Genomic DNA, 26,383 nt, shown 5'->3' on the forward strand with positions numbered 1-26,383 from the left:
AGCCTGAGCCCCACGAGCCCAAGTCAGCTGACCTGGGTCAGCCACAGCTGTGTCGCATGCTTTTATCCCCCTGTAGATGTACACTTAGAGCTCTACCTGTGGTAATGTGGCTCTGACAGCTCCCCAGACTGTATCATAAAGCCACAGTCTGGCCCAAAATAGTACACATGGCATAGTTTTCCATCAGTAACAAAGGAATTCATAGATTACAATTATGTATGTTAAGAGTCTTTCATACCTACCAAAGTGTTTTCAAAATATTATTCACTTCTCTTATAGAAATGTATTTCTGGAAAGTTACGGATATTAAGAGAGTCTGTTTTGTATGACAAAAAATTTTCAGCAGGCCTCTGAAATGAACTTAGGAAATCTGCAAGTGTACCCATTTGTGCATGCAAACAGATGTGCTTCAAAATGCCAACTTTGGCACACACAAACTGATGCGCTTGCAAATATTGTGTGTGCATTTTGCAGACTTGCTGAAAGGTGGCCCTTCTAGTATCCTCACCAATATAAAAGGGCAACCACCAAATGTAGCATAATTGTGAAATGTTGTCTTTCCTATTTATGACAAAAAATGTGTGATAAAATATAAAAAATAGGGGACATATTATAAAAATAAGGATCTCAGTCTAATTCAATTTCTTAAATTGTGTGTTTTGGCCCTGACTGCCTCTAACTCCTATCACTTATTGATGCCTTAGCTAAATTTTCTGGAAACAGCACATCTTATCTGTCTGACAGGAAATGCAGTCCTTAATATACTGTAGGATATACTTCCTTTGCCTTGCCTTCTCTGTCTTATTCTTTTTTCCTTCCTTCCTCTTCTCTCTCTCTTTCTCTAAACACGCCCAGCATTAGCTGTTAGCTTAACTAATTGACAGTAAAAAAGATGCCAGTTGTTTAACACCTAGCCCTCTCCTCACACACAGACACACTCAGACATACTAGCCACTCAAACCACTCACACAAACACCAGCTACTGGGACTTTCCAACATACACACCAGTCATTCACACTCAGCTTTGTGTCACACTTGGAAGGGAGTCAAACTGAGTCTGCACCCAGAGGCTCCTACTACGGATTCTTCTTGATGTAATAAAGCAATGAACCTGTCCATGATTCATATTTTTAATAGAGTAAATGTAATGTTAAGAATGAATTACTGAATTACATAAATCCCGCATCTTGAAAAGAAGGCTTAGCTGGTTACAGAGTGACATCAAATGCCAAGATAATAAACATATCAAGCATGATCACAAAGGCAAGTGAAAAAGGTAGCCAGCATTTAAGGGTGGAAACCTTACTGGAGAGAAGTTGCAAAGATGAAACAGAAAAACAGAGTAACTATTTAGCCACAATGCTGAATACAAACTTGAATGAATTTTGTGACAGATCTATGGGAATACCACTTTCTTTTTTCTTGACAGTGGGGGAATTTCTGCTATAGTAAAGCAGGCACACCAAAGAAATTTAAATGCTACAACAGAACTAGGGGAAGGAGAACCAAAGGGGATGTGGTGAGTGACCTAAAGGGTCAGAGAGAAGAGACAGAGAATGCACTTTCTGTAATGTCAATCTTCAACATCTAATCCAAGATATGCCTATACAGTGTAAGACTAGTACTGTTTTAATCTGACAGTCTCTCTCTCTTCTTAACACATCTTGTTCTGTGATATGGCTGCCAACAGTCTGGATCAAGGGGTGAGTTCTATCTGCCAGTCCGGCAGGTGGTAGCTAGTCCACACAAAAGATTTTTACATCTAGTGCATTCTTTGTTTCCCAGCTTGCCAGCAGGCTTTCTGCAGTTGCTCTCCTGCCTTGCCTTTCTGGCTGACATGCCATCTTTCTTCCAGGCCACTGCAGAGCTCTGGAATAGCATGCAGCAAAGAATAATAAAGGTGATTTCATTCCCAAAAAGCTTTAGGGAAAAAAAGGCTAAAAATGCACCTCTTGAGTGTCCTCTCTTGGCAAATTTCAGCAGCAGGTCCATTCTGCCCGTTTGCCCAAAACCATGCCCCTCCACCGTCTGGCTTGGAACTGCAACAGCTATGGCCAAGCAGTGACTGGCAGAATTCTAGACCAGAGAACTGGGTTTTACTTCAGCAGCCACCCTGGATAACGAGGACATGCAGAACAGCTTTCAAGTACAACTGGGTACCCAAGAACAGGAGCCTCCAGGAGTTCCTGACCTCAGATAGGGGGTCACAGGATCACATGCTGGAGAGAAAAGACAATCAAATCTCTCTTGTGACACCCTCTTTATCACAATGGAATGATCTTTATCTTATTAGTCATTACCTGAATAAATACTGCCTTTGCTGTCTCCATACTCTCCCCAACAAAGAACCTTTCCTCCCTTCCAAAAAATGCCCCCAAAACTTCTCAAAAGAGTTCACCCTCCCCAGCAAACATGCTTTCTGTCCCTTTCCCTATCACAAGGGACCTCTTCTCTGCCACTAAGGGGAGGAAAAGCCTCATCTTTCATTTCCATTCCCTCTCAGACAGGAAGTCTCCCAAAAACCTGAGCTGGGATCAGACCAGCAAGATCAATCCACTATGACAGAGCCCCTTCCACTTCAGATAACTACAACAGGGTCACTTCAGGCGAACGGAGTTACTTGGTGTCCCACATAAGAAACACTGTGGAAATCTCTCTGGTGGAACTCCATCTTCAAAAGATATAGGAAGGTTCCCTATTTTCCTCCAAGTCAACCCTGCAGAGTTGAATCTGTCTTTCCACAAGCTTTTGTGAAGCTGGTAGAAACAAAGTGTGCTTCTCCTGATTCTGTTCCCAAGCTGCGCGAATACTGCTTCAGGTTCTATGAGATGAACCCTGATTTCTGCAGTGCCTGGTAGTCTCACACCACAGCAGATCATTCTAGGTGCTCAGATCTGCTTCCACATATTAATGTATCCCTTCACATCCCCTGGTCAGGAAAACAAAAAAGGCTATTAAATGATCATTTGAGCTGGGTAGCATTCAGATCAGTATCACAATCCTCTTGCACTTCTAGAGTACCAATCAAGTGGCTGACTGAGAAGGAGACAGGTTGTTTCCTCCGAGCTGCCCCCCTTGGTATGCAGGAACCTTGCAAGGGGGTTTATCTCTGTTCCTGCGGCCAAAGACATGGCCCAATATTTTAACAGCTTAGGGGCCAATTTAGGGGCATCTAACCTTTGACCTCGTCCCATAGGGCCCTAAGACAAGGCAGAATATCCTGCAAACCATTAATCATCCCTACCAGGCCACATGCCCAGATCCCAAAGTCAAGAAAAGAAAAAAGGGGTCTTACTCTAGGTACTTCATAGTCCACAGAAGCTGAGAAGATCCAAGATCTAAAATGACAGGTTTCTGAGTAGCAGCTGTGTTAGTCTGTATCCGCAAAAAGAAAAGGAGTACTTGTGGCACCTTAGAGACCTAACAAATTTATCTGAGCATAAGCTTCATCAGATGAAGTGAGCTGTAGCTCACGAAAGCTTATGCTCAAATAAATTTGTTAGTCTCTAAGGTGCCACAAGATCTAAAATGAATTACTTTGTCAAATACCACATGGATTCTCTCCACTCAAGGCTATCAGCTGTAGATTTCAGATAACTATCTGGCATCCACTGAAATTGAGAACTCAGATCCTCATATTCCAGACCAGAGGTTCTGCTGCAGGCCATTTGCACTTCCAGTTTAAAGCTCTAATCTTCAGAAAGCATCATGATTGTCACTAAGGACTAGGATCTGGGCCCAATGGTCCAGAAAACTTCAGCAGCAGTACACATGACCTGACAACATGTAGTTACCTTGGTCTGGTGGCAAATGAAAATACGGCTCTCCTCCCCAGAAACTGCTGTCTCTTAGGAGCCATAATTAATATGGAAGACACACAGGTAATTCCCTTCCCCAGATTGAAATCCTCCATCTCAAGGCCCCAATTCATCCTTTTGAGCTCAGGGAGTCAGCAGCTATCCAGTTGTACATGGCCTGGCTGGAGGCACATCTTACTGTGAAGACCTGATGGAAACGGCTAAGTTCCCTTCTCAATGTCTCCTTGAGTATATGTTAGCATCCCATGTCACTCCTCAAGAGAGGAAAACTTGGAACATCTAATTCCTTCCCTTCAAGCAATAAAAGTTTCTCTCATTTGGTGACAGGAAAGCAGAGTTTTCTCACCATGAAGAGATCCCCACTGCAGGACAACTGGGATCCTCAGTTAATCACAGATGTGCAGCTTCCACAAATAAGGGTTCTTCACAGTAAGTCCAAGGATTGTGGTCTTCACAGGAATGAAACCACACTTCAGCATCCTGGAACTTAGGGTCATCAGGTTGGTTCTTAAGTTCTTGGAGATCCTTCTTTCAGCCATGTCTCAATCAGGTTAGACAGAATAGCTGAACTGGCCTACCTGAATGATCAAGGAAGGCTTTAGAGTATTCCTCTCTAAAGAGAGCCCAACATCCTATTACACAGGGAAAAGAAAGACTGGGATCCCTCAATGTCCTACAAGTATCTGGCCATCTGAATGATCAAGGTTATTGGTTGAGCTGCAAGGAAATCTATCCAAGGAAATAGTCCCTCTATTAGGAAAACTGTTGTCTGATTCCAGCCTCTCTCGAATAACTTCTTGCTGGAAGAAGGAAGGGTTCGTGAGCCTTGGATAGGGATAGGTAGTTTACCCCCTCTTCTCTTCCCATGATCTCATTCTGGAGAAAATAGGCAAGACTCAGTGCCATCCAATTCCCCTAGACTCAAAGTAGCCAAGATGAGTCTTCTTCATAGAGTTCCTTAAGCTGTACCAAGACAGCCTTTGCCAACCAGAAAAATAGGATATCGTATAACAGGGCCAACCCTCCACCATGATGCGATTACCCTCCATTTCAAGAATTGCCTCATAGATGCTCTCTCACCTCAAAACCAGGAATGTTTAATCAGTCCTTGTCATCTTTCTCCACTGCTGAAAGAGGAGCCTATCTTTTTTCCTTTTGGTGCAGATATAATCAAATCTTGGCTTTGAGATTCCCTACCCCTTCCATTCTACATTTCTTTCAGGATGGGTCAGACAAAGGGCTCTCTACATGGACCTTAGTGTCCAGGCTTCAGAGATTCCATAGGAGATCTCGCAGTGGGATCCAACTTCACATCCAGGTTTTTTAAAGCAGTCTCTTACCTGAGCCTGGTAAGACTCTTGTTCCCTCTTGGAACCCAAACTTGGTGCTAGATGCCATAAATTCATCCTCACCATTCTCTCTCTCTCAGTGATAGAAAGTGGTCTTTCTAGAGGCCATCCCTTAGGTATGAGAGCTGAGGAAATTACAGACATTGCTCATGATCCCCCTTTTATTATTTTACAGAAAGAAAAAGTAGTTTCTCCCCAAGGTGGCCTCAGGTCTTCCTTCTTAACTAGGAGATCTTACTCCCCAACTTTGGGTCTTGAGATTGGAGCTGAACTCATCCAGTGGAATTTCCTGGATATCCAACAAACACTTAAGCTCTGCTTTTTCCGAACATTTCTGCAAGTCTAGGTCCCTGTTTGTACAGTACGAAGGACCTCATAAATCGGAAAAGGTATCTAAACACCTTTTCCCAGTAAATCAGAGCCTACATTCAGCACTCCTATTCGGTTGCAGGCCTCCCCTATTCAGAACTGTTTTAAGTTCATTCTACCCAAACTACCCAGGCTATGTGCTAAGCAGAATATAGAGGCCATTGGTAGACATCCTCTGTCAGGCTGTAATTAACTTCTTGAGTCATTATTGGCTGGATTATCAAGCAACAGTTGCAGTGTCTTCAGTCAGCAAGTTTTTAAAGGGATTTTTTCCCAGCAGCCCTAGGGAGTAGATCCACTCACTTTAATGAGCTCTGACTGGCTGATCTCCTTTCTAACTTGTTCTCCCAGATTCTCCCCTTCCATCACCTTACCCTGGCCCACTTTAGCTTCTCCGTAGTTACTCTTTCCCTTCCTGGGTATGATCACCGCAAGTCATCAATTCGTCCAGATTAGTGACAGCAACGTCACTGAAAAACAATTTTGTCTCACCTTATGTTTTATGATGTGGCCACACCAGTTTGGATATCTACCTAGGGTGCCTCAGCCGCAACTGGACTCTGGCTAAGTGACTAGATAATTATCGTAGTATATATAGGCTAACCATCTGCACACCAGGACAATGAAAAACAGGTTGCAAAAATCCTGCTCCCAGGACTAGCTACCATCTGATCAGCTGAGAACTGAGGAGGACAGAAATATTCATTCACAGTAGTGTTGCCATATGAACAATTAGTGAGATAAGAGAAATAGGGTTTAACCTGTACACTACCAAATTCACTCCACACACCATGGTGTCTAACATCTTTTTGTTCCCTCACAGTACCAGATGCTATAAATACCCAATGGAAACGAGGTATAGATTAACAGGAAAATATTTCTAAGATAATATGATTTGGTAATGACATACATGGTAAAAGCCCCCACATAGTGCAGTCAAACCAGATCTTGAGTGGCTAAAGGATTTCTACAGTAGTACTTCCTCCGTTACTACCACCAGTGGAGCTGCACCAGTGATAATGCCAATTGTAGAAAATTTTAAGAAAAATGCTAGCACTGACAAGGCCTTACATTGCAGTAATTATGCCAAGTTGCACCTACCTAGTTTGACTCTTGCGGAGTGTAAGCCCACCAGTTTTATTACACAGTTTCTTTTGTTTTAATCTGATTCTCGGTAGAGACTCTTAATAAATCTTCTTTTTAATTAGACCATTTGAGTCATTTTCGAGTTAAAAAAATTGCAGTGCATCCTTGAAAGGAAGACAATATTATATCTTCACATGAGAGGCAGCCAGGGAGAAAACAGTACCTAGTGCAGGAGCACTTGGCTAAGACAATCCCCCAGGAATTGCCACTAGCTTCAGTCAGTAGGGGACACAAGGAAATGTGGTAAAGAGGCAAGAACAGGGGCAATGCAGAGGCAGGATCAGATGACCAAAGGCTACATTTGGTGTAAAGATATAGAATCCCCACAGTGAAATAAAAATAAACAACTAAAACCAAAAAGCGGGAAAAGTTTTTTTGTTTTGCTTTGGTTTTTGGGGTGTGGAGAAAGTGTAAGGAAGAGAAACAAGAGGACTTATGACCAGATTTTATTTATTTATTTTTTTAAAAGAAACAGCGGCTCAGAGCCAAGCAAAGAGATAAATTCCAATTTTAAGATGCTTAGCAAGATCAGAATTGTATCAACGGATCAACAGAATTATAAGGAAAATGGGCCCTGAAAGCTGGGCAGGAGATGAGCAACAGAGAATGGTGGCACCTCAGAAGGGGTTAACCAAACATAGTTTGTACCAAGAGATAGTCCACTTTCATAAGACTGACAGCAATGCAAATGTGGGCTTGCCAAGTGGACCAGATCGATGTGGGGCACCCGAGCAGGAGGCAGACAATCTAGAGAAGACTATGTTAGAGGAAAGCAACAATGAATGCAGTGTCCACAATTAATGGAGGAAAAGCCAGGGACAATATGAGTGGTTAGGATAACTGGAACCTGAAGTGGGAGAAACATCAGCTGGAGCAAGAAAAAAGACTGCAGCTGGAGAGAAACTGGCAGAGAGAAGGTCCACCAGCATAAGGAAAAGCGGCATGCTAAGTGTAAGAGGAAAGTGTGAGAGAGTATGAAATGGACATCAAGGCCAGGATCGGGGTTGGAGAGGATTAACATTAGGCTTCTATTTTTTGAGAATCTTGGCCTAAGAATCTAGATAACCAGTGTCTGAACAGTTCAGTTAAATGGAGACAGAAACAACACATTCAATTCCATATCCAATGTAGATTACAAACTGTTCCTAAAATATAGAGATGGGGACATTTTTGGTTTCTTTCAGAAGGCCTTAAGAAAGAGGGCATATATAGGAAGTCAACAATGGATAAGATGAGGTTTCTAACTTCCTTTCTGACCTGTAAGGTACTGACAATGTAAACCTGGATATCGTGAATTATGGAAAAATTAAGACTGCCAGAGAAACCTGAACTGACATTTCGAGGCTCATAGAAAGAAATTTTGGGGAGCTCAAAAGAGTGATGAAAATTATTATGAATTTCCAAATTAAACAGGAAAATAGCTAAGGAAATGGATAAACAGGAACAGGGTTTCCATTATAGAGAAAGAGTCGGAGCTAACAGGCATGAAATAATTTTATCAACATTGTTATTTAGACTTGTGAGCATGATTGGATATTGACTCCCCAAAATGTTGCACAAGCTGGTAAGATAACTAATCCCTATGAAAACAGCCATGTGAAAACAGAGAAGAAAACCTAAGAGGGAACAGACAGGCAACAGGGGCACAAAGCCTGAACCAGGCAGAGGCAGACATTTTGATCAACCACAGGGAGCAGACTGGGAAGAGATGTTACATCTGCCAAAAGGATGACTACCCCATTAGCCACCAGAGGTCATTTGTACCTCTATAAGGGCAGCTTTCACCTATGAACAATAAAATAAACTGCATCAAGCATCCGCTTGATGAGGAAAGTCAGAGGCCATAGCCAACAGAAAAGAATGACATATATGCTATTAAATTCACTCCATGAACAATCTGCATATTTATTGCTTGTCCCCTACCAGGACCAGATGCTCTAAATAAACAATGGAAATGGGGGGAGGGGAGATAACAGATTATATTAATGGGCAAAATATTTCAAAGATATCATTATTTTAAAAATTATGTACATGCTTTTAAAGCCCCAACTGGAGCAAACCAGTCAGCTGATTGGTGGGCAAAGCACATCTACACAAGCACTCCCTCCATTACTACCACAACTGGAGCTGCACAAGTAGCAGTGCAATCGGGGAAAATTTTAAGAAAAATGGTAGTGCTGATAAGGCCTTACTTTATAATAACTTTTCTAAGATGTGCCTACCTATCTTAACTCTTGCCAACTATGAGACTAGATATGTTATGCATAATTTTTTGTTTTAATCTGATTGTGTCTATATAATCTTAATACATCTTGTTTTTAACTAGATTGTGTGTGTCTTAGATTGTTTAGAGGTAAAGTCACTGCAATATGGTCTAGGAAGGAAGAAACCTTATGATCACTTGTGAGAGACAGTTGAGTACCTATCCTGGAGCACCTGCCTGAGGGAATCCCTTAATGTGTCAGTATCTAAAGTATATAGGGGACTGAAAGTTATACTCCCCTCCTCATGGGGCAATGCATCAGAGTTAAGTGAAGATTCTCTGCTCCCAAAAGGATCCATCATGGATGCAAGTAATTCCCCACTGTGACACTGTGCCAGGCTGTCCCAGCATGAGAGTGGGCAGAAGGGCCAACAGAGTGGAGTGTGCACTAAAGGGACACTCTTCTTATCCTTAAGCGATTTTATACATCCAAAAAGTATTACAAAAGCCCAACCCCAAAATGTTAATACTGAAAAATATCTATCTTGCATAAAATACTTACAAAAACTAAACATGAATAAATATTCTTACACTGCATATGTTGTGCCATAACCCAGTTGTGGAGCAGCCTGTAGTTTTCTACAGACCCCTTTACCATTTCTACCAACAAGTCGTAAGCAGCAGCCCTTGAAGAATGTGACTTGCATTTTGGCTGTTGTCTATCTTTTAGACTTGGCAGCAAAAACAGAAGATTGAAGATGTCTCTTAGAAACTCCTGTAAAACAATTCAATCAGTAGGTATATCAGTTTGTACAAATATTAAAAACACTGTTAGATAATTTTATATAGTTTCAAACTTTCTAGGAGGCTTCCTCCATCAGATAAAAACAATTTTAATGTTCTGTAGATAAATTTTGGACTGCAAACTTTGACAGTGTCTCCTTTACACCATCCTCTGTATATTATATAACATAGCAAAAAGCAGTCTTCAAATAATTTGAAGAGAAGCATTGTAAATGTGTTACATTACCATGATGTAAAGATAAATATGTCCACCAAAAAAAGTTAAGACAAATTATCTGTAGCTCTAGCATAGCACTGTTATTTGGCATAAAAAACCAGAAAAAAGTTAATGAAGACTGCCAAACATCCATAATTGAGTTATATTCAGGTTTAAGTTAGACTTGAAGATTACTCGTGTTATGTAACACTGCCAATTTAAAACATCGTTATTCCTACAAATCATATTAACATAATAGGTCATGTATATTATACCAAAAACAACTGTTATAACACTATGAAATTTATACACTTCACAGTTCTGTACAATTATTTTCTTTTTCTTTGTAAATAAATTAAATTATAAAGAAAGAAGTACATACTGATGTTACACATGAAATACACATACTACACAAGCAATGATCAACAGAATTTCTGATATAAAAAGATTGGGTAAAATCCAAGTCAATGACTAAACTTCCATTGACTTTAGTGGGACAGAATTTCACCCAGGTTATTTTAATTTACACTGACAAAACTATCCAGGCACACCTTTAAAAAAAAAAAAAGTGTCTTTGAAAAGGTCAGTTTCACCCATTACTATTTATCCATAAAAGTAATGTATTATCAGTCTGTGTTTTAATGTTCACATACTAAAATTGATTTTAAGTGTCCCACTGCTGTAGATTCAGGTTTTTGTTTTTAAATATGATTTTAATGACAAATGCTGTATTTTAAATAATGCTCCATGAACAAATTGAATCCATGTTAAATGAACTAAAAAGAGAGCAAACAATGGATGTTCCAAGTCATGTTGATATTAGGCAACAGATACACAGGTAGTAATTTGTTACCCATATTTGCCACACCAGATCAGTATGACAAGAAATTCGGAAGGGGGGGGGGGAGGACGCGGGGGGGGGGGCGGAGAGTAAGTCTAAACTTGTCCCTGTCCTGTTTTAGTCACATTAATTCAACAACAATAAATTAAAAAAAAAAACCAAAAGACACATATTACAAGCCCTAGGATTCACATCCCTCTAATAAGATGACCACATTTTTCAAAAAATTACACCACTTTTCTAAATATAAGTAGGAGGGAAGGTTGTGTGCAGAAAATTTAAGTAGCAAGGGAGGAGTGGAGGCTTTTTTGCAAACAGCAAGAGACAGGTTAAGAGTACTTATTAATGGGAAGGGGGAGAGAGTAGAGGTAAAAGGGCTGACAGCTGGTATGAAACAGGCTGTGTGCGCTTTTCACAGGATAGTTTGAACAGTTGGCTAATGTGTTAAAAATACACTTTGTAAACCACAAATGCTTGCAGCCAGGAATAAATATTTAGGGAGTGTCTGCACTAGCCTTTACAAATGTGTTACCTGCCTGGCTTTAATTAGCTTCAGGTAAAAAAAAATAATCTAGTGTAGATATACACTTAGGAAGGAGAGGGGACAAGTAAACACTGTAGTGCATTGAACACACTGAGCACTAGTCTACACGACAAAGTTATGTCAACGTAAGTCACCTTGTGTCCACCTATTTGTGCATATGTCTACACTCAAATATGTCTCCCGCTGATGTAAGCGCCCAGTTACAGCAATGCAATATCATCATCTCCCCAAATGGCTTTGAGCCATGGTCAATCTACTGTAATCAATGCAACCCAAGCGTAGACACTGCAACGTATGTCGATCCTAATAGTTCCCCAGCAGTTGTCCCACAATGCCCAATACTGACCGCTCTGGTCACAACAGTGAACTCCACCACCCAGGCATCACAGAGACCTGAAGCCACCCTGTTGCTTTAAAACTCCTGTGTATTTTTGAAATGCCTTTTCCAGAATGCCCAGTTTAGCAAGCACACATAGCAGCTCTTCCTTGCTGTGTTGCAACTGCTCAACCAGACCTGTGGAGAGAAGAGGCTGGGCAGGCACAGCTATGGACCAGTCTTAGAAATGTGGAAATTTAAGAAAGACTGCACATGGGATGTAGGTGAAGGGGTATGACAGGGATCAGCAGAACTGCTGAATGAAAGTGAAGGCACTGCAACAGGTGTACTACATGGCCACAGAGGCCAACAGTTCACCTGGTGACAAGGCACAAACTGCCACTTGAACAGAGAGCTGCATGCCATACTTGTCAGAGATCCCACCAGCACCCTGCAGACGACCCTGGATACCTCAGCGGAGGGCGAGATGGAGACCCCTCCAGCTATGCCAAGAGCCCAGATCTTTGAGACTCCACCACAATCTAGCCAGCCAAGCACTGGCAAACCCAATCCAGGGAAAGGACTCTCGGTGTGTACATGCATTCTCCCTTAAAATTTTTAAATGTGAAGATGGCAGCCAGCTCAATACCAGGCTATCAGGACAGAGGTACCTATTGTTAATTGTTTTACTCATACAAAAAAGAGGTAGAGGTACAACAAACAGAGGAAGAGTTGTTACTGGGGTTTCATTTCCCTGTAGGAAACCAAGTGCAGTAGTTTGCTTATGTACATAGGCTATTCCTGGTATCTTCCTGAGAGATCTTGATGACACTTTCACAGGGGTAACTTTGCAATCCTTTCTCGATGGTTTCTAAGGATGGCTGACTTATTTCTTCCTCTCAGGTAGGACACTTTTCTATGCCACTTCATGATGACTTCATCAGCACCACTGCATTAAAGGGACTAGCAGCATAAGGGCCTGGGCAGCTGAGGACGCCATCTGTTTCTGTGCCTTTGTGACCCTCAAGAGTAAAATATCAACTAAAATCACCGTCTGCAGAAAATAGTGCCAGTAACCAGTGCCATTACCCTGTACTTGTATCCATGGAAACAGGGGCCAAAATTTCACTGTTTTACACACTGAACAGTTCCCTTATTTCCCTCATCCCTCACCCAGGCAAGCCATCTTCACCATGGCTGCGGCTGGAGAGCAGTGCTGTGCAGAAGTGCTCCAAAGCTTAAGTGTCAGTAAGCATATCTTAATTAAAACTTTTATGAGTAAAAGGGAAGGGAGCTCTGTGTAAGCTCAAAAGCTTGACTCTCCCACCAGCAGAAGTCTGTCCAATAAAAAATATTATCTCACCCACTTTGTCTCTCTAACACTTGGTGTATGTTTGGCTGAAATGGACACAAATGTTTTCCACCATTCTAATTTTAAAGCGCTGTTCTGTTAAGTTTTATAAGTTTGCACTGTATTGGTTTTTAATTGCACATTATTTTTGCACTATTTTTGGTACACAATCCATTTTTATTTTTTGGAAATAAATTAATCTTTATAACTTGGTCATATCAACCACAGAACGCCTAGCGCTACTCAAAACACAAAACCACAACAGAGCCAGGGAACACATAGATTCAGGAACAAACAGCGTAATAATTATAAAAATACAGTAAGCACCATATAATTGATAGATTCATTAAAAGACAGTTTGATATGCAGAAATGTAGATTCAGCACTACACAATTCCTAACGCCACACCCCCGCCCCCCCCAAATGTCCAACACAGCACATTACTGTGGCTGACCATTAAAGTGCTCTTTCGAGGCCTCCCTCACCCACACAGCTCTGCGCTGAACTGTTCTAATGGCCCTTTGGTCTGGTTGTTCAAAGTCAGCAGACACCACTCCACCCCAGCAGCAACTTTTCCCCCTTTGCTTCACAGATATTATGCAGAACACAGCAGACAGCTATAACCATCAGGATATTCTTTTCACTGAGATCTATCTAGTGAGTAAACACTGACAGCATCCCTTCAATCTACTGAAAGCACAGTCAACTGTCATTCTGCACCTGTTGAGCCAACAGTTGACTCTTTCCTTGGGGCTGTCAAGGTTATCGTATACGGCTTCATGAGTCCCGGGGACCATGAAGTAGGCTGGGTCCTCCAGGACCACTACTGGCATTTCAATGTAGCCAATGGTAATCCCCGATTGGGAAAAAAAACTTACGCGCTTTCAGCTTCTTGAACAGTCCTGTATTTGTAAACATGTGAGCATTGTGCACCTTCTCTGACTAGCCCACACTGATATCAGTGAATCATCCCCAGTGAGCCATCTATGTTTCATAACAGTAGGAAAAATAGCCCTTTCTGTTGATGTACTCTGTGGCAAGGTGGGCTAAAGCGAAAATAGGAATATGTGCCTTGTATCACCCCACTGCAGTTCAGGAATCCCACAGTTGCAAATCCATCCACAACAACCAGCACATTACTTAGAGCAGAGGTTCTCAACCTGTGGCCCAATCAATACACAGTTGCGGCCCATGTGACATTCTCAGGGCCATACAGGTAGTATATATATTGTGTGGATGCGGTTCACATAACACATAGAGAGCTGCATATGCAGCTCACAATAGTAAATAGGTTGAGAACCACTGGTGTAGATGCTTCCTACATCAATGGAAGGGGTTTCTCTGTCAATGCAGGTAATCCCCGTCTCCAAGAGGCAGTAGCTAGGTCGATGGAAGAATACTTCTGTCCACCTAGCCATGTCTACACCTGGGATTAAGTCGACCTAAATACAGTGCTCACAGCGGGAAATATTTTGCAGTCCTGAGTGATGTAGCTAGGTTGACCTAAGTTTTAGGTGTGGACCAGGACTAAATAAAAGGATCTTGCAAAAGAGACCTTCTCAAGGTTTGTGAGGGACTGAATACTCTTCTAACTTGGTGATAAAGCACAGGGCACCCACACAGATGTTACATGTCCACTACTACAATCTATAGACTGTAGTAACAGCAACTAATCCCCAGATATGGGAGGCTTTGGTCAGTGCCTTATTCTATTAAGTCCACTGAGTATGGCGCCTGCTACAGCACTAACAACATTACAAAGATTTCTCCCCAGAAATCTTCTAGTCAGAGAGCCACATCCTGATCTCTGAAAAGTACCCTGAGTGAGATCTTCTATAGGTCAATGTACTTAACCAATGAATATTTAGGGAGTGTCTGCACTGGCCTTTACAAATGTGTTATCTGCCTGGCAATTAATGATGTTCAGGACATTTTCACGCTTCAAAAATCCATTTTAGTAAAAATTCCAGAAGAATTGGAATACGTGGTTTCTTGGAGTTAAATCCTTTTATTTTGGCACCAATAGGAGAGTTTGTCCAAACTCTTGCACAAGCAAAAAGGGCAGAAGGTCTGCAGGAGGCTAAGAGAGGAATATATCACCTTCCCACTCAATAGCCAAGCCATCAGACTCAGGTAGTCTGAATAGGAAAGCCTACCCCTCTCACACACTTGAGTACATGAAAGAAGACACTGGGAATTTTTTCTTTTGAGAGGGAAGGGGCAAAGGGTGGGATTTGTGTAGATTTTTCAAGAATTCTCAACAGATGAGAATGACTCTGGCTGCTGAATCCTACATGCTGAAGACCACAGTTCTACCATTGCAGAGGAGTGTCTGCAGGAGTCTTGCTGCTGTGTAAAGATGGGGAGCTGTCAGCATCTGAGCCACTTCCCATGGAGTAATAAGGGTCTATAGACTAGGATAGTAGTGGGATATCTACCCTTTTGTGACTTGCAAATATTGGCCTTTTGCCCACACTATTTTATGGATTCTGCCATGCTGGAAGAGAGGAGGGGAGGAGAGGAGCTTGGCAGGTGCTCCCATTCAAAAAATGACAAAAAATGGACATGCCTTCACTAGAAAAAAAAAAGGTACATTTTTTAAATGTTTGCTAATGTGTTCAAAATACATCTTTCTTCCTAGTGTAGATATGAGCAGTGTACTCTCCTAGAAGAAGGAAGTCAAAGGAGCAAAAGTACCATTCGCTACTGCCCCAGAACTTAATTTTTAAAAGATTTGTAACAACAGATAAGGTGGCAGCACTAAACCATCACTTTGTTTGCATGAACAAAGAGAGAGAATCTGAAGTGAAGGTGGAAAAGGAGTGGCCACATTTCAGAATCCGCTGGACAAGACTGAGCTGCTGCCAATATTTTTCAAAGAGAGAGAGAGTCCAAATGTATCACTCTGGAGAAAAGTTTATGATCAAGCAAACCTGCTCCAATATGTTTCCTGGTACTTAAAAGGGAAACTGCCCATTTGCTTCACACCAATACAATGAAATAAATAGACACAGGCTATTTTATAATAGGCAAATCAAATAGTAAATTATAACATTTTAAATAGTTTTTTTTTTAATTATACTGGTCAAGACTTATTCTCAAATAATATGTTGGGACCCTGGTCATTAAGCAAAAACAAAATTCTACTTGAAAAATCATCTGTTGTGGCTGCTGCTCTGATCACATTCAGCTCTTCTTCAAACCCCTTTACTGGCTTCCCCTCAACATACATATATCTCAGGTCCTTTTCTTTAGCTTCAAGGCTCTGCACAATTTTACTCCTCTCTCGTTTTCTTTTAGTCCTCTCCTCACTCCTTTGCTTTACCCAAGCTGCATGACCTTGCCTTCTGTGTCCTCCTCCTTCCCCTCTTCTCTCCGTACTGTCTTCCAAACTGCACTCTATGCCTTGAATTCCCATCCTTCTGGTTTTCAACTTCTCTTCCTTCAGATCTCTCCTTAAAACACACTTTTCCCAAGAGGCCTATAAACTCTTGTCTTTTCAAAGTATTGTTAGCAAAATGAAACACAAAAAACCCAAAAGCCACATAAATTCATTGTAACAAAATTTGTTCTAATGAGAAGTACTAAATTCAACTCCTTAGTAACTTGTTTTTTTTACCTATCCTATCCCCCCATCCTTCAACTATCTGCTGTCTACTTAGACCATACAATCCTCATGGGACAGATTAATACTCATTTAGAACAAAAGTATCACACATATGAGATTACACTAATACGTAGAAATACTGTTATTGCTGAAAACTAATATTACATTAGGTAATGCCAAAGTTAGAAAGAGATTATTATACTTTCAGATAATAAAATTACCACGAGGCATTTTACGTTTCTAAATTAGAAAAAGGGACTTTGAGCTAGCCAAACAGGATTAAATGAAGTCACATATACGGGTCTAATTATTGATTGAAACCTCATCATGGACTTGATCCAAAGCCTAGTGAACTCAATGGAAAGACTCTCATTGATTTCAATGAGCTTTAGATTTGCAGATCTCATGTTTCATATATGCCTCTGTAAATCACTCCCATAGTCAGACCAAAAGTTTGAACAAAGCATTGAAGAGTAGAGCAAAAGTTGTGTGCAAGAGCTTTGCTTTTTTATTTTAGGAATGGAATTCTCAGCCCCAACAAGCCAAGGTGCTATGCAAGCTGGTCATGGACACAGGGAAGGATCACAAACACAAGTCCACTACTTCCTCCATAATCACATCTCATCAGGGGATCTACACAACACATAGGGATGGAAAGAATAGTATAGCATTAGGTGTCTGTCCATATGTGCAGCTGACTTTCAGCTTTAGGCTGCTTTAGGATCTTCTACAGGTGCATGAGATGCCCCAGGATGTGGTCCAGGAAAAACAGGTATCAGTGATTCGTACGAACTTGGAAAAAGCTGAGCAGCCCTGAAAATGCTGATGATTAGATAGCTAGATAGACAGATAAATAAAGGATCTCCAAGAGACAAGAATTTTGTCCTGAGGTTAAAAATGGCTAGAAAGAAAAGTGTGTGTGTGTGTGTGTGTGTGTGTGTGTGTGTGTAAAATACACATTGCATTGCTGTTTTTTAAAATAAAATATCAAATTAGGAAATATGTTTCCTTCAATCATCATATGACAAGGGAACAGTATTTATGCAACCCCCTACACTGAAGAGAGTAAAACAAAACTTAAAATGAAGCCGTTTACAGTCACAGGAGGTAACGTCAGTTATTTGGTATTTTCCAAGTCCTTTATTCTTACCTGTCCTTCCCGGGAAAATTTAAAAGGTGGTTTGTGTTTAATAACACTCGTTGCAAGCCGCAGGAGTCCTGTAAGACCATCATCTTCTATGTTACCATCTTGATGATCAAGGATTTCTCTGCTACAGAAAAAAAAATTAAGGTCAATATGTCCCATTAAGAATACATAAAATACATACTTTAAAATAAAATTTACATCCCCAAATCTTACCTTCGAATGCAGTCAGCGAGGTGTCTTGCTAGGGCATCTAAATCAAGCAGCGTTGTCTGAATTAAAAATAAAGGAAAATGGAATACAAATAAAAAATAATCATACATTTTATACGCTCTTGTTTGATTCACAAACCAAACTAAATAACCTTAGTTTGCCGCTATGTATACATTTGAATTGGACTGGATTTTCACATGAGAAGGAGAGGTTACTCACTTTGTTCAGTAACTTGATTTACTTGAGATGTGTGTTGCTGTGGGTGCTCCACTTTAGGTGAGCATGCACCCTGCGCTTTTGATTGGAGATTTTTGGTAGTAAAGCCTGTCCAACCCATGAATGTGCCCTACACATCCTTGTGCCCCATACGAAGGCTATATAGGGCTGTGCAGGTGAACTGCTCTCAGTTCCTTCTCTACCACAAAGTCCCACAGAGGAAACTCTAAAGTAGAGGGGAAGGAGGGCGGGTAGTGGAGCAACCACAGGGACACACATTTTGAAGAACTCCAGTTACTGCACAAGATAAGTAACCTCTCCTTTCCCTGTGGATGCTCCTCTTCAGGTGACTCCATAGCAGTAACACCCCTAAGGAGGTGGCAGGTTCAGAACAGTGTCCAGCACTGAAGAAAGAACTGCGATGCCTACTGCAGCATCCAATCTAGAAGCGTGAACTGACACGTAGTGGCTGGAAAAAATATACACCGAAATCCACGTTGCAACTTTGGAGATTTCAGCAACTGCAACATCCTTGAGTAGGGCTACAGACAGACTGTGATCTAGTAGAATGCACAGTTACTAGTAGGGGAGGCTGAGTATCAGCGAAACCGCAGGAGGCAATAACGCACCCAGAGATCCATTTAGAAAGTCTGTGTGAAGATATTGGCTCCCCCAGACCCATCCACAATAGAAACAAAGAGTCTACGGGACTTCCTGAATAGCCTACTTCTCTTCAAGTAAAAAAGCTAATGCTCTCTTAACATCTAGTGTACAGAAGGTAGCTTCCTGTGTTGTCTGATGGGGTTTAGGGAAAAACTGGAAGGCGAACAGTCTGGCTAGTGTGAAATTCAGAAGAAACCTTAGGTCAAAATTTTGGATGTGGTTTTAATGATACCTTCCCCTTAGAGAACACAGTAAATGGAGGGCCTGCCATTAGGGCCCCAATCTTTCCAACCCTTCAAGCAGAAGTGATAGCCATCAAAAAGGCAGCCTTCATAGATAAATGTAACAGAAAGCAGATAACTAGAGGCTCAAAAGGCTGTTTCATGAGACAGTTAAGAACTAAAGTTGGATCTCTAATCTGCAGGAAAAGATTCACAAGACCTTTCAGGGATCTCATTGTGGTCAGATGGGCAAAAAGTTGAGAAATTGTTATTGCCACTAAGTGAACCTTGATAGAACTCATGGAAAGACCCGATGTCTTTAATTCCAACAGGTAATTAAAGACTGTGGAAAGAAACGACTTGACAGATGAAAGATGGCGGTTACATAAAAAGACTGCATCCTCTCCATTTTTGGAGATTACATGCATCCTGTAGATTCCTTCCTGCTATTTAAAACCACATTTTGTACTGCTAGTGAACATGACTCCTCCTGTCCTGAGAACGACGGAGGGACCAGGTTTGGAATTGCAGAACAGTCAGGTCAGGGTGAAGCATCTGAAATAGATCCTGAGATAACAGTTGAGAATTGATTGGGAGCCACCATAGAAGGCAAGAGGTGAGTGTGATGAGGTAAGGAAACCAAACTTGTCTTGGCTAAGTTGGTGCAATCAAAGTTACACTGGCTTGGTCCTGCTTGATCTTGTTGAGATCCTTTAAAACAATGGAGTGGTCGATATGCATAAAAAAAAGATCCCGTGTCCATGTAATAAGAAAGGCATCTCCTAGAGATTGGGAATTGAGTCCTCCTCCGAAAGTTCTCCTCTGCAGAATTTGCTGCACTTCACGTTGGCTCCAGTGGCAAAAAGATGACCCTCTGGAAATCCCCATGCTAGGAATATTTTGTTGAGGACTCGAAAGTCCAACTCCCATTTATAATTTAGGGAAAAAATGTCTGCTGAGGTCATCCGCCAAGATGTTTTGTATATCGGAAGGTACGAAGCTGAAATGACTATCAGGATGGCTATGCATCAATTCCAAAGCTTTATCACTTTGGTGCAGAACAAGGGTGAACATGCTCCTGCTTAACCCTGATGACTGATAAAACACATACAAGCTCCATTGCCTATCATGACCTTGAGTGACTTGCTTTTGATTAGGGAAAGAGTATAGCACCAAGCTTTTCTGACCACTCTTAACTCCAGCAGACTGATGTGCAAGAGTTATTCTTGTTGTGACCATTTGCCTTGGGCTCTATGAGGACCCGCATGTGCTCTCCATCCCAAGAGGGATGTAAATTGTTATCCTGACCATAGGGGGACTCTGGATGAATGAGATTCCTGCACAAACCTTTAGGAAGGATTCTTCCACCAGGTGAGTGGCTCAAGGACCCAGCTGAGTACAGGAACCTCCTTGTTCAGACTGATTTGTTTGGTATGCAAACTGTCCTGAGGCACACCTGGAGACATCAAAGATGTAACCTGGAGTTTTGTATTACAAAAAACACAAACTGCCATAAGCACCAGCAGTTGCAGACATGTCCTGACTGGAACTTGTGGACTGAGCTGCGTTCTTTGGATAAGGTTTTTCAGAGCGGAGGTTTGTCAGGAGGGAGATAAGCCCTGTCCATCACTGAATCCAAAAACGCTCCTGTAAAAAGGATTGGGGTCAAGGTTTATTTCTCACTTATTTGTAGGCCTAAAGTATGGAACAGTGAAGTTGTTGTTGAACTGCTGACTACACCTCCTAATATCAGCAGCATTTCAGGAGCCGCTCATCAAGGTAGGGAAACACTGTTTTCCAAGCTGTTGGTGGTGAGCAGCTATGACCCCCATGATTCTTGAGAAAAACCCGTGGGGCAGAAGGAAGGCTGCAGGATACGAGCCGATACTGGTAGTGATTGTGACTGAATGTGAAATGGATGAATTGCTATGTGGAAGTAGGCATGTTTGAGGTTGAGAGTTGAAAACCAGTCCCTGGACTCTAGGGAGGGAATTATAGCTGCCAGGGACACTGACTGCATTGCACCTTTAAGCAGGGAGGGGAGGGAGGAGCAGTTGTCCAGCTTGCTGGGGGGCAGGGGGGGGAAGGAATAGCACTTTATGCCAGGGATGGGGGAGCGAGGCTCAGAAGCTGCTGCAAAAGGGGGAGTGGGTCAGTGTGGCAATGCTGACTCATCTTCAGGGACCGGAAGGGCTGGGAAGTTCAAAACAGGAGAGAAGCCCCTTTTCCCTGGACCAGGCAGAGCTGCACCCACCCTCCTTCCCCTTGAGGTGGCAAAAATACCAGGTTTAGCCGGGACCTGCTGTGGGCTTTATGCTAGCCGCTCCTTTATAGGGGGGCTGGGAAGGAATTTTTTCCTCACCACCAGATTTGGCTTAGGTGGAATGGGAGGGGGTTTTCGCCTTCCTCACAACAGTTTCAGGGAGGGTTCTGTTATGGTGAGTAGAGAGGGGAGTTAGGCTAAGATGTCGCAACTCATTATGTAAGTCTGGGGCAGATGTCCAGTGCAGGTGCTCCATAGGGAAAATATACAGGGACTGGATAAATGACTTGGTAAAGGACTTAAAAAGGAGATGCTGGTTAAAGGAGTGAAAGGTGGGGAGAGAGGGTTTGGGGCTTCTATGACTGTTATGGCAGAAAGCCAACCCCCTTTTCTTATAGTCCACCTTAACCCTTGTTCAGGGGTGGGGGTGAGTGGTAAGGTCCCAGCAACGGGTTGGCTGGGGGACCTGGATGGAAAAAGAGGGAGGCTGGCAGAAGCCCCCATGGATAGATATTGAATGAAAATGGAGATATCTGCCCTGTACACTTTTATCTGTCAGGTAGTCCCAGACATCTAATAATAAAGTTGCAGCCTGATTAAAACCGTATCAAGTGTCTCCTGCCCTTCTTTTGGTATAGCTGGACAATGTCCTGATTTTCAGATGTCTGACATACTTGTTCAATTGTCTGAAATCCAGTAAAGGCCTCCAACCCCCATTTTTCTTCGGTATCAGAAAATATCTTGGATGATTTGCCTCTGTGTTGAGCTGGAACTGGTCCTATGGTCCCTAGACTTAGGAGCACTGTGATCTCCTGTCTCAGTAATTGATTGTGAGAGGGGTCCCTGAGGAGGGACGGGGAAGGGAGGTCGGAGGGCAGGTAAACTAGATAGTCTAACCCAATGTAATGGCCTCCAATACGCATTTGTCTAATGTCATAGCCTCGCATGCTTGCTCCCATACAGCCAAGAAACTCTACTGGGTGACACGCTTCATTAGGTCCTTGAATTGCCAAAAGTCATCAGCTAAATATGGCAGTGGTGCGGGGCCAGCTCTAGGCACCAACAAAACAAGCAGGTGCTTGGGGCGGCACATTTCTAGGGGTGGCATTCCAGCACCGGCCATGCAGCCCCTAGAAATGTGCCCCCGCCAGCCCCGCTCGCCTCCGCTCCGCCTCCTCCCCTGAGCGCGCCGCCGCCGCTCCGTTTCTCCCCCGTCCCTCCCAGGCTTGCCGCATGGCAAGCCTGGGAGGGAGGAGAAGCCGAACAGTGGCGCATTCCAGGGAGGTGGCGGTGATGGAGCGGAGATGAGCTGGGACAGGGAGTGGTTCCTCTACCCCCCTGCACCGTTAGTTCTTGTGCTCCCCCCCCCCCCGCTCACCTCCGCTCCGCCTGCTCCCCTGAACACGCTGCCTCTCCCTCACCTGAGAGGGAGGGGGGAGAATCGGAGTGGCAGCATGTTCAGGGGAGCAGGCGGAGCAGAGATGAGCTAGGGCAGGTGGTTGCGGGGGCGGGAGGGGAGCTGCAGGAAGCAAGGGGGGAGAAATGCGGCATGCCTGGGGGAGGAGGCGGGGCTGGGGATTTGGGGAAGGGCTTGGGAAGGGGCGGAGTTGGGGCGTAGCCGGGGGGCACGAAAAAAAAGTGGGGACGGCCAAAATTTTTTTTGCTTGGGGTGGCAAAAATCCTAGAGCCGGCCCTGCAGTGGTGGCATTGCTATCTTATAAGATAATGAGGAATCAATATTTGTAAGTGGGATCAGTTCCTTTTCTGTCCTTGCCTCTTGCTCCTCAAAGGAGTCCTCTGCTGATCCAGAGTGGAAGGAGAGATGGACAGTATCAGAGAATGAGGTCTTCTATGTTCCTAATGAGACTGAATCAGGGCCCCTCTAAATTGCTGGAAGTACATTGCCCAGGGGTCCCAATAAGGCCAATAAGGAGGATCATAAGTAAGGCTACAATTTAGTCACTGAGGTCACGGAGTCCATGACTTCCAGTGACCTCCGTGATTTCAGCAGTCAGGAGCTGCAGGGTCTCCTGCCACCGGCAGGGGCCAGGAGCTGCAAGGTACCCCTGCTGCCGCTAGTGGCCCCCACATCTCCTGGCCACTGCGGGCAGTGGGGTACCCCACAGCTCCCACCTCCCACAGGTGGCGGAGAACCTCTGAGCTTGTGTGCGGCGGTGAGGGAACCCCTGAGAGCCTGGCCGCCAGGGGCAGCAGGGGAGAGGAATCCCTGAAATCCCAGGTGGCGGTGGCAGGGAAACCTCTAAGCTCCCGGTTGTAGTGGACCCCTGGAGCTGCGGGCGGCAGGAGTACCCCACAGCTCACAGCCCCTGCAGGTAGTGGGAGAACCCCTGAGTGTCCCGCCACCACAGGCCCCCCGAGCTGCGGGTAGTGGGGGTACCCCGCAGCTCCTGGCTGACACAGGAGTACCCTACAGCTCCCAGCCCCCACGGACAGCTGCAGGCGGCTCCTCAACCCTGCACAGCTGCCTCACTTTGGGCATATGGGGACCCACAGAGCCTCATTTTGTCCCATTTTGTTCTTTTTTGCCTGTGACCTTTCCGTGACTTTTACTAAAAATATCCATGACAAAACCTTAACCTTAATCATAAGGCATAGGGCAACGTATAGATCACTGGTCATCCCAAGTGTTAACAGGCAGAGGCCTTTTTGCATCTGCAGAGGGGAATAATGTCTCCTGGAGTATACTGAACGGACCTGAAGAGGAAGTCTTGCTCCACTGTAGGTGCATCTGCGCCCCTGTGCCTCTAATCAGAGATTTTAGGTAGCAGTGTCGTTCAGCCCACATATGCGCTCTCCCTCCCTCGTGGTGTGCCTTGAGATTACCTAGCACTAAATGGGGGTGAATCACCCCCATTTCCTTCTCTACTGCAGAGTCCCACCTTGAGAACTCTAAAGTAGAGAGGAGGAGGATGGTTTGTGGAGTACCCATAGGAACACATATCTCGAAGAACCATCCTTACTGTACAAGGTGAGTAACTTCCTCCTCTTCAAGCAGTGTCTCTATGAGTGTTCCACTGTAGGAAACTTCACAGCAGCATCCCCCATTGGGGGCTGGAACTTCATAGTGGAGTCTGTTATTGCAGAGAGCTCAGTGAAGCTGAAGATGGCATTGGAGGCTGAGGCTCCAGTGATCACATAATGTTCCATGAAAGTATGGGCAGAGAAGCCCAAGTCGCTACTCTGCAAATTTCCAAGATAGGGACATCTTTAAGGAATGTGACCGAGGTAGAGATCGACCATGCGGAGTGCGTATGGATTCTGGATGGAAGGGACAGGTTGCACCCTTGGTAAGAGTAATGAATGCAACCGGAGACCCGTTTGGATAATCTTGGAGCCGATATTGAGGAGCCTTTGGATCTTTTCACTAAGGAGAGGAAGAGCTTAGGAGACTTTCTGAAGTCCTTAGCCCTGTCTAAGTAAAATGTTTAACATCTCATGTGAAAAATCGCCTCCGTGCTGTCACAATGTGTGCTCAGGAAAAAAAATGGAGGATGGATTTATTGATTCAAATGAAAGGCAGAGGCCACTTCAGGGAGAAAGCTGAGATGCGATCTCAGTATTACTTTGTAATAAGTAAGTCTTTTAAAAACACAGTGAAGGGTGGGTGTGCCATCAGGGCTGCTATTTCTCCTACGCTTCTAGCTGAGGTGATGGCAATCAAAAATGTTGTCTTCATGGACAGGTGTAAGAGTTTGCTTGGACCAGTTCTATTGCCCATAGGCATAACAGACAATCTAAGCAGGGTCTCGTGAAAAGGGTCCTTGCTGACAATGGCCTGAAACTGCTCTTTTTGCACTTCTGGTAAATGTAGAGAGAATGCCCTGAATTTCCCATAATTCATAAAATCAAATTTGGCCATGACCGCTTGATAATTCGTGACTCTGAACAGTAAAGTCACTGGCTAATATGTCTTCCTCCCAAAGAGAGCCATCTTTTCCAATCTCAATCATATGGGTTGACTTACTATGATGTTGTTTGCCCCATGCATTGACCAAGTCTATTTCAATCAAGTTGAGCTGAGGGTGTTGAAAGAAGTAGGCTGCCTCTTTGGGAGGGATGTAATATTTCTTGTCAACTCTCTTGCACATCAGTGCAATGGAGTGTGGTGTCTGTCAGATGACTTTGGCCGGATTTAGAATTGCCTTGTTAATGGGGGGCACGATTTTGGATGAGGAGGAAGCATGTAGATGATCCACCAGCTTGTGATGAGTATCTGCCACCTGCTGTTGTGGAATTTGCAGCTCATCCACCACCCTCGTAGTGAAGATCAGAAGGTTACTCACCTTGTGCAGTAACTGAGGTTCTTCAAGATGGTTGTCCCTGTGGCTGCTCCACTTTGGGTGTCTTGGTGCCCTGCGCTTGTAATCAGATATTTGAGATAGCAGTGCCCGGTTGGGCCACACACACTCCGTACCCGTCTCATGCCGCTCTGAGCGGTTACATAGCAGTGTGCAGCCAACCACCCCCAAGTTCCTTCTCTACCTCAGAGAATCGATGTGAAACTCCAAAGTAGAGGGGAGAAGAGAGGGTAGTGGAACACCCACAGGGACAACCATCTTGAAAACCTCAGTTACTGAACAAGATGAATAAGCTCTTCTTCGAGGAGTTTCCCTGTGGGTGCTCCACTCTAGGTGACTGTTGAGCAGTGCCCCTCAGTGGAGGGGAGGGGGTTTGGAGTTGGTCTATTGACTGTGGAAAACACTAAGTCCAAACTGAGCAGCTGCTGCTGATTGTTGTTCTAAAGCATAGTGTTCAGTGAAAGTATGGGTTGATGCCCAGATAGCTGCTCTACAAATGTCAATGATAGGTACATTACTGAGAAAGGCCACTGATGTTGCTAATGCTCTGGTGTAGTGTGTGCAAACTCCCGGCGGAGGTTGTTGATTGTTGTTTTGGTAACCCAAATGGATACATCCATATATCCATTTGGATAGTCTCTGTTCTGAGATGGTTTGGCCCCTCAAGAATTCTGTTATAGAAAAGAATAGTCTAGGTGATTTTCTGAAGGTTTTTGTTCTTGCAAGCTAATGCTATAAGAAGTGTAGCATATGGAGTGAGGCCCCCCTCTCATCAGCATGTGGCTTCAGGAAAAATATAG

At 43.5% G+C, this 26,383-nt stretch overlaps 1 protein-coding gene across 4 annotated transcripts in view; it reads right to left on the reverse strand.

Moving 5' to 3' along the window:
* The window catches only part of USP34 (ubiquitin specific peptidase 34), a 274,188-nt gene that overhangs the window by 76,740 nt on the left and 171,065 nt on the right, over window positions 1–26,383 (reverse strand). For 3 of the 4 annotated variants that reach the window (XM_077813985.1, XM_077813986.1, XM_077813984.1), the window contains 3 exons: window positions 17,905–17,960; window positions 17,695–17,815; window positions 9,477–9,660 (listed from right to left, as the gene is read on the reverse strand). In XM_077813985.1, the coding sequence (XP_077670111.1) occupies window positions 9,477–9,660; window positions 17,695–17,815; window positions 17,905–17,960 (361 nt within the window). The remainder of the gene's footprint in view (window positions 1–9,476; window positions 9,661–17,694; window positions 17,816–17,904; window positions 17,961–26,383) is intronic. The other variant, XM_077813988.1, reaches the window with a different exon arrangement.

This window comes from Eretmochelys imbricata, chromosome 3, assembly GCF_965152235.1.
Source record: "Eretmochelys imbricata isolate rEreImb1 chromosome 3, rEreImb1.hap1, whole genome shotgun sequence".
Lineage (NCBI taxonomy): Eukaryota > Metazoa > Chordata > Testudines > Cheloniidae > Eretmochelys > Eretmochelys imbricata.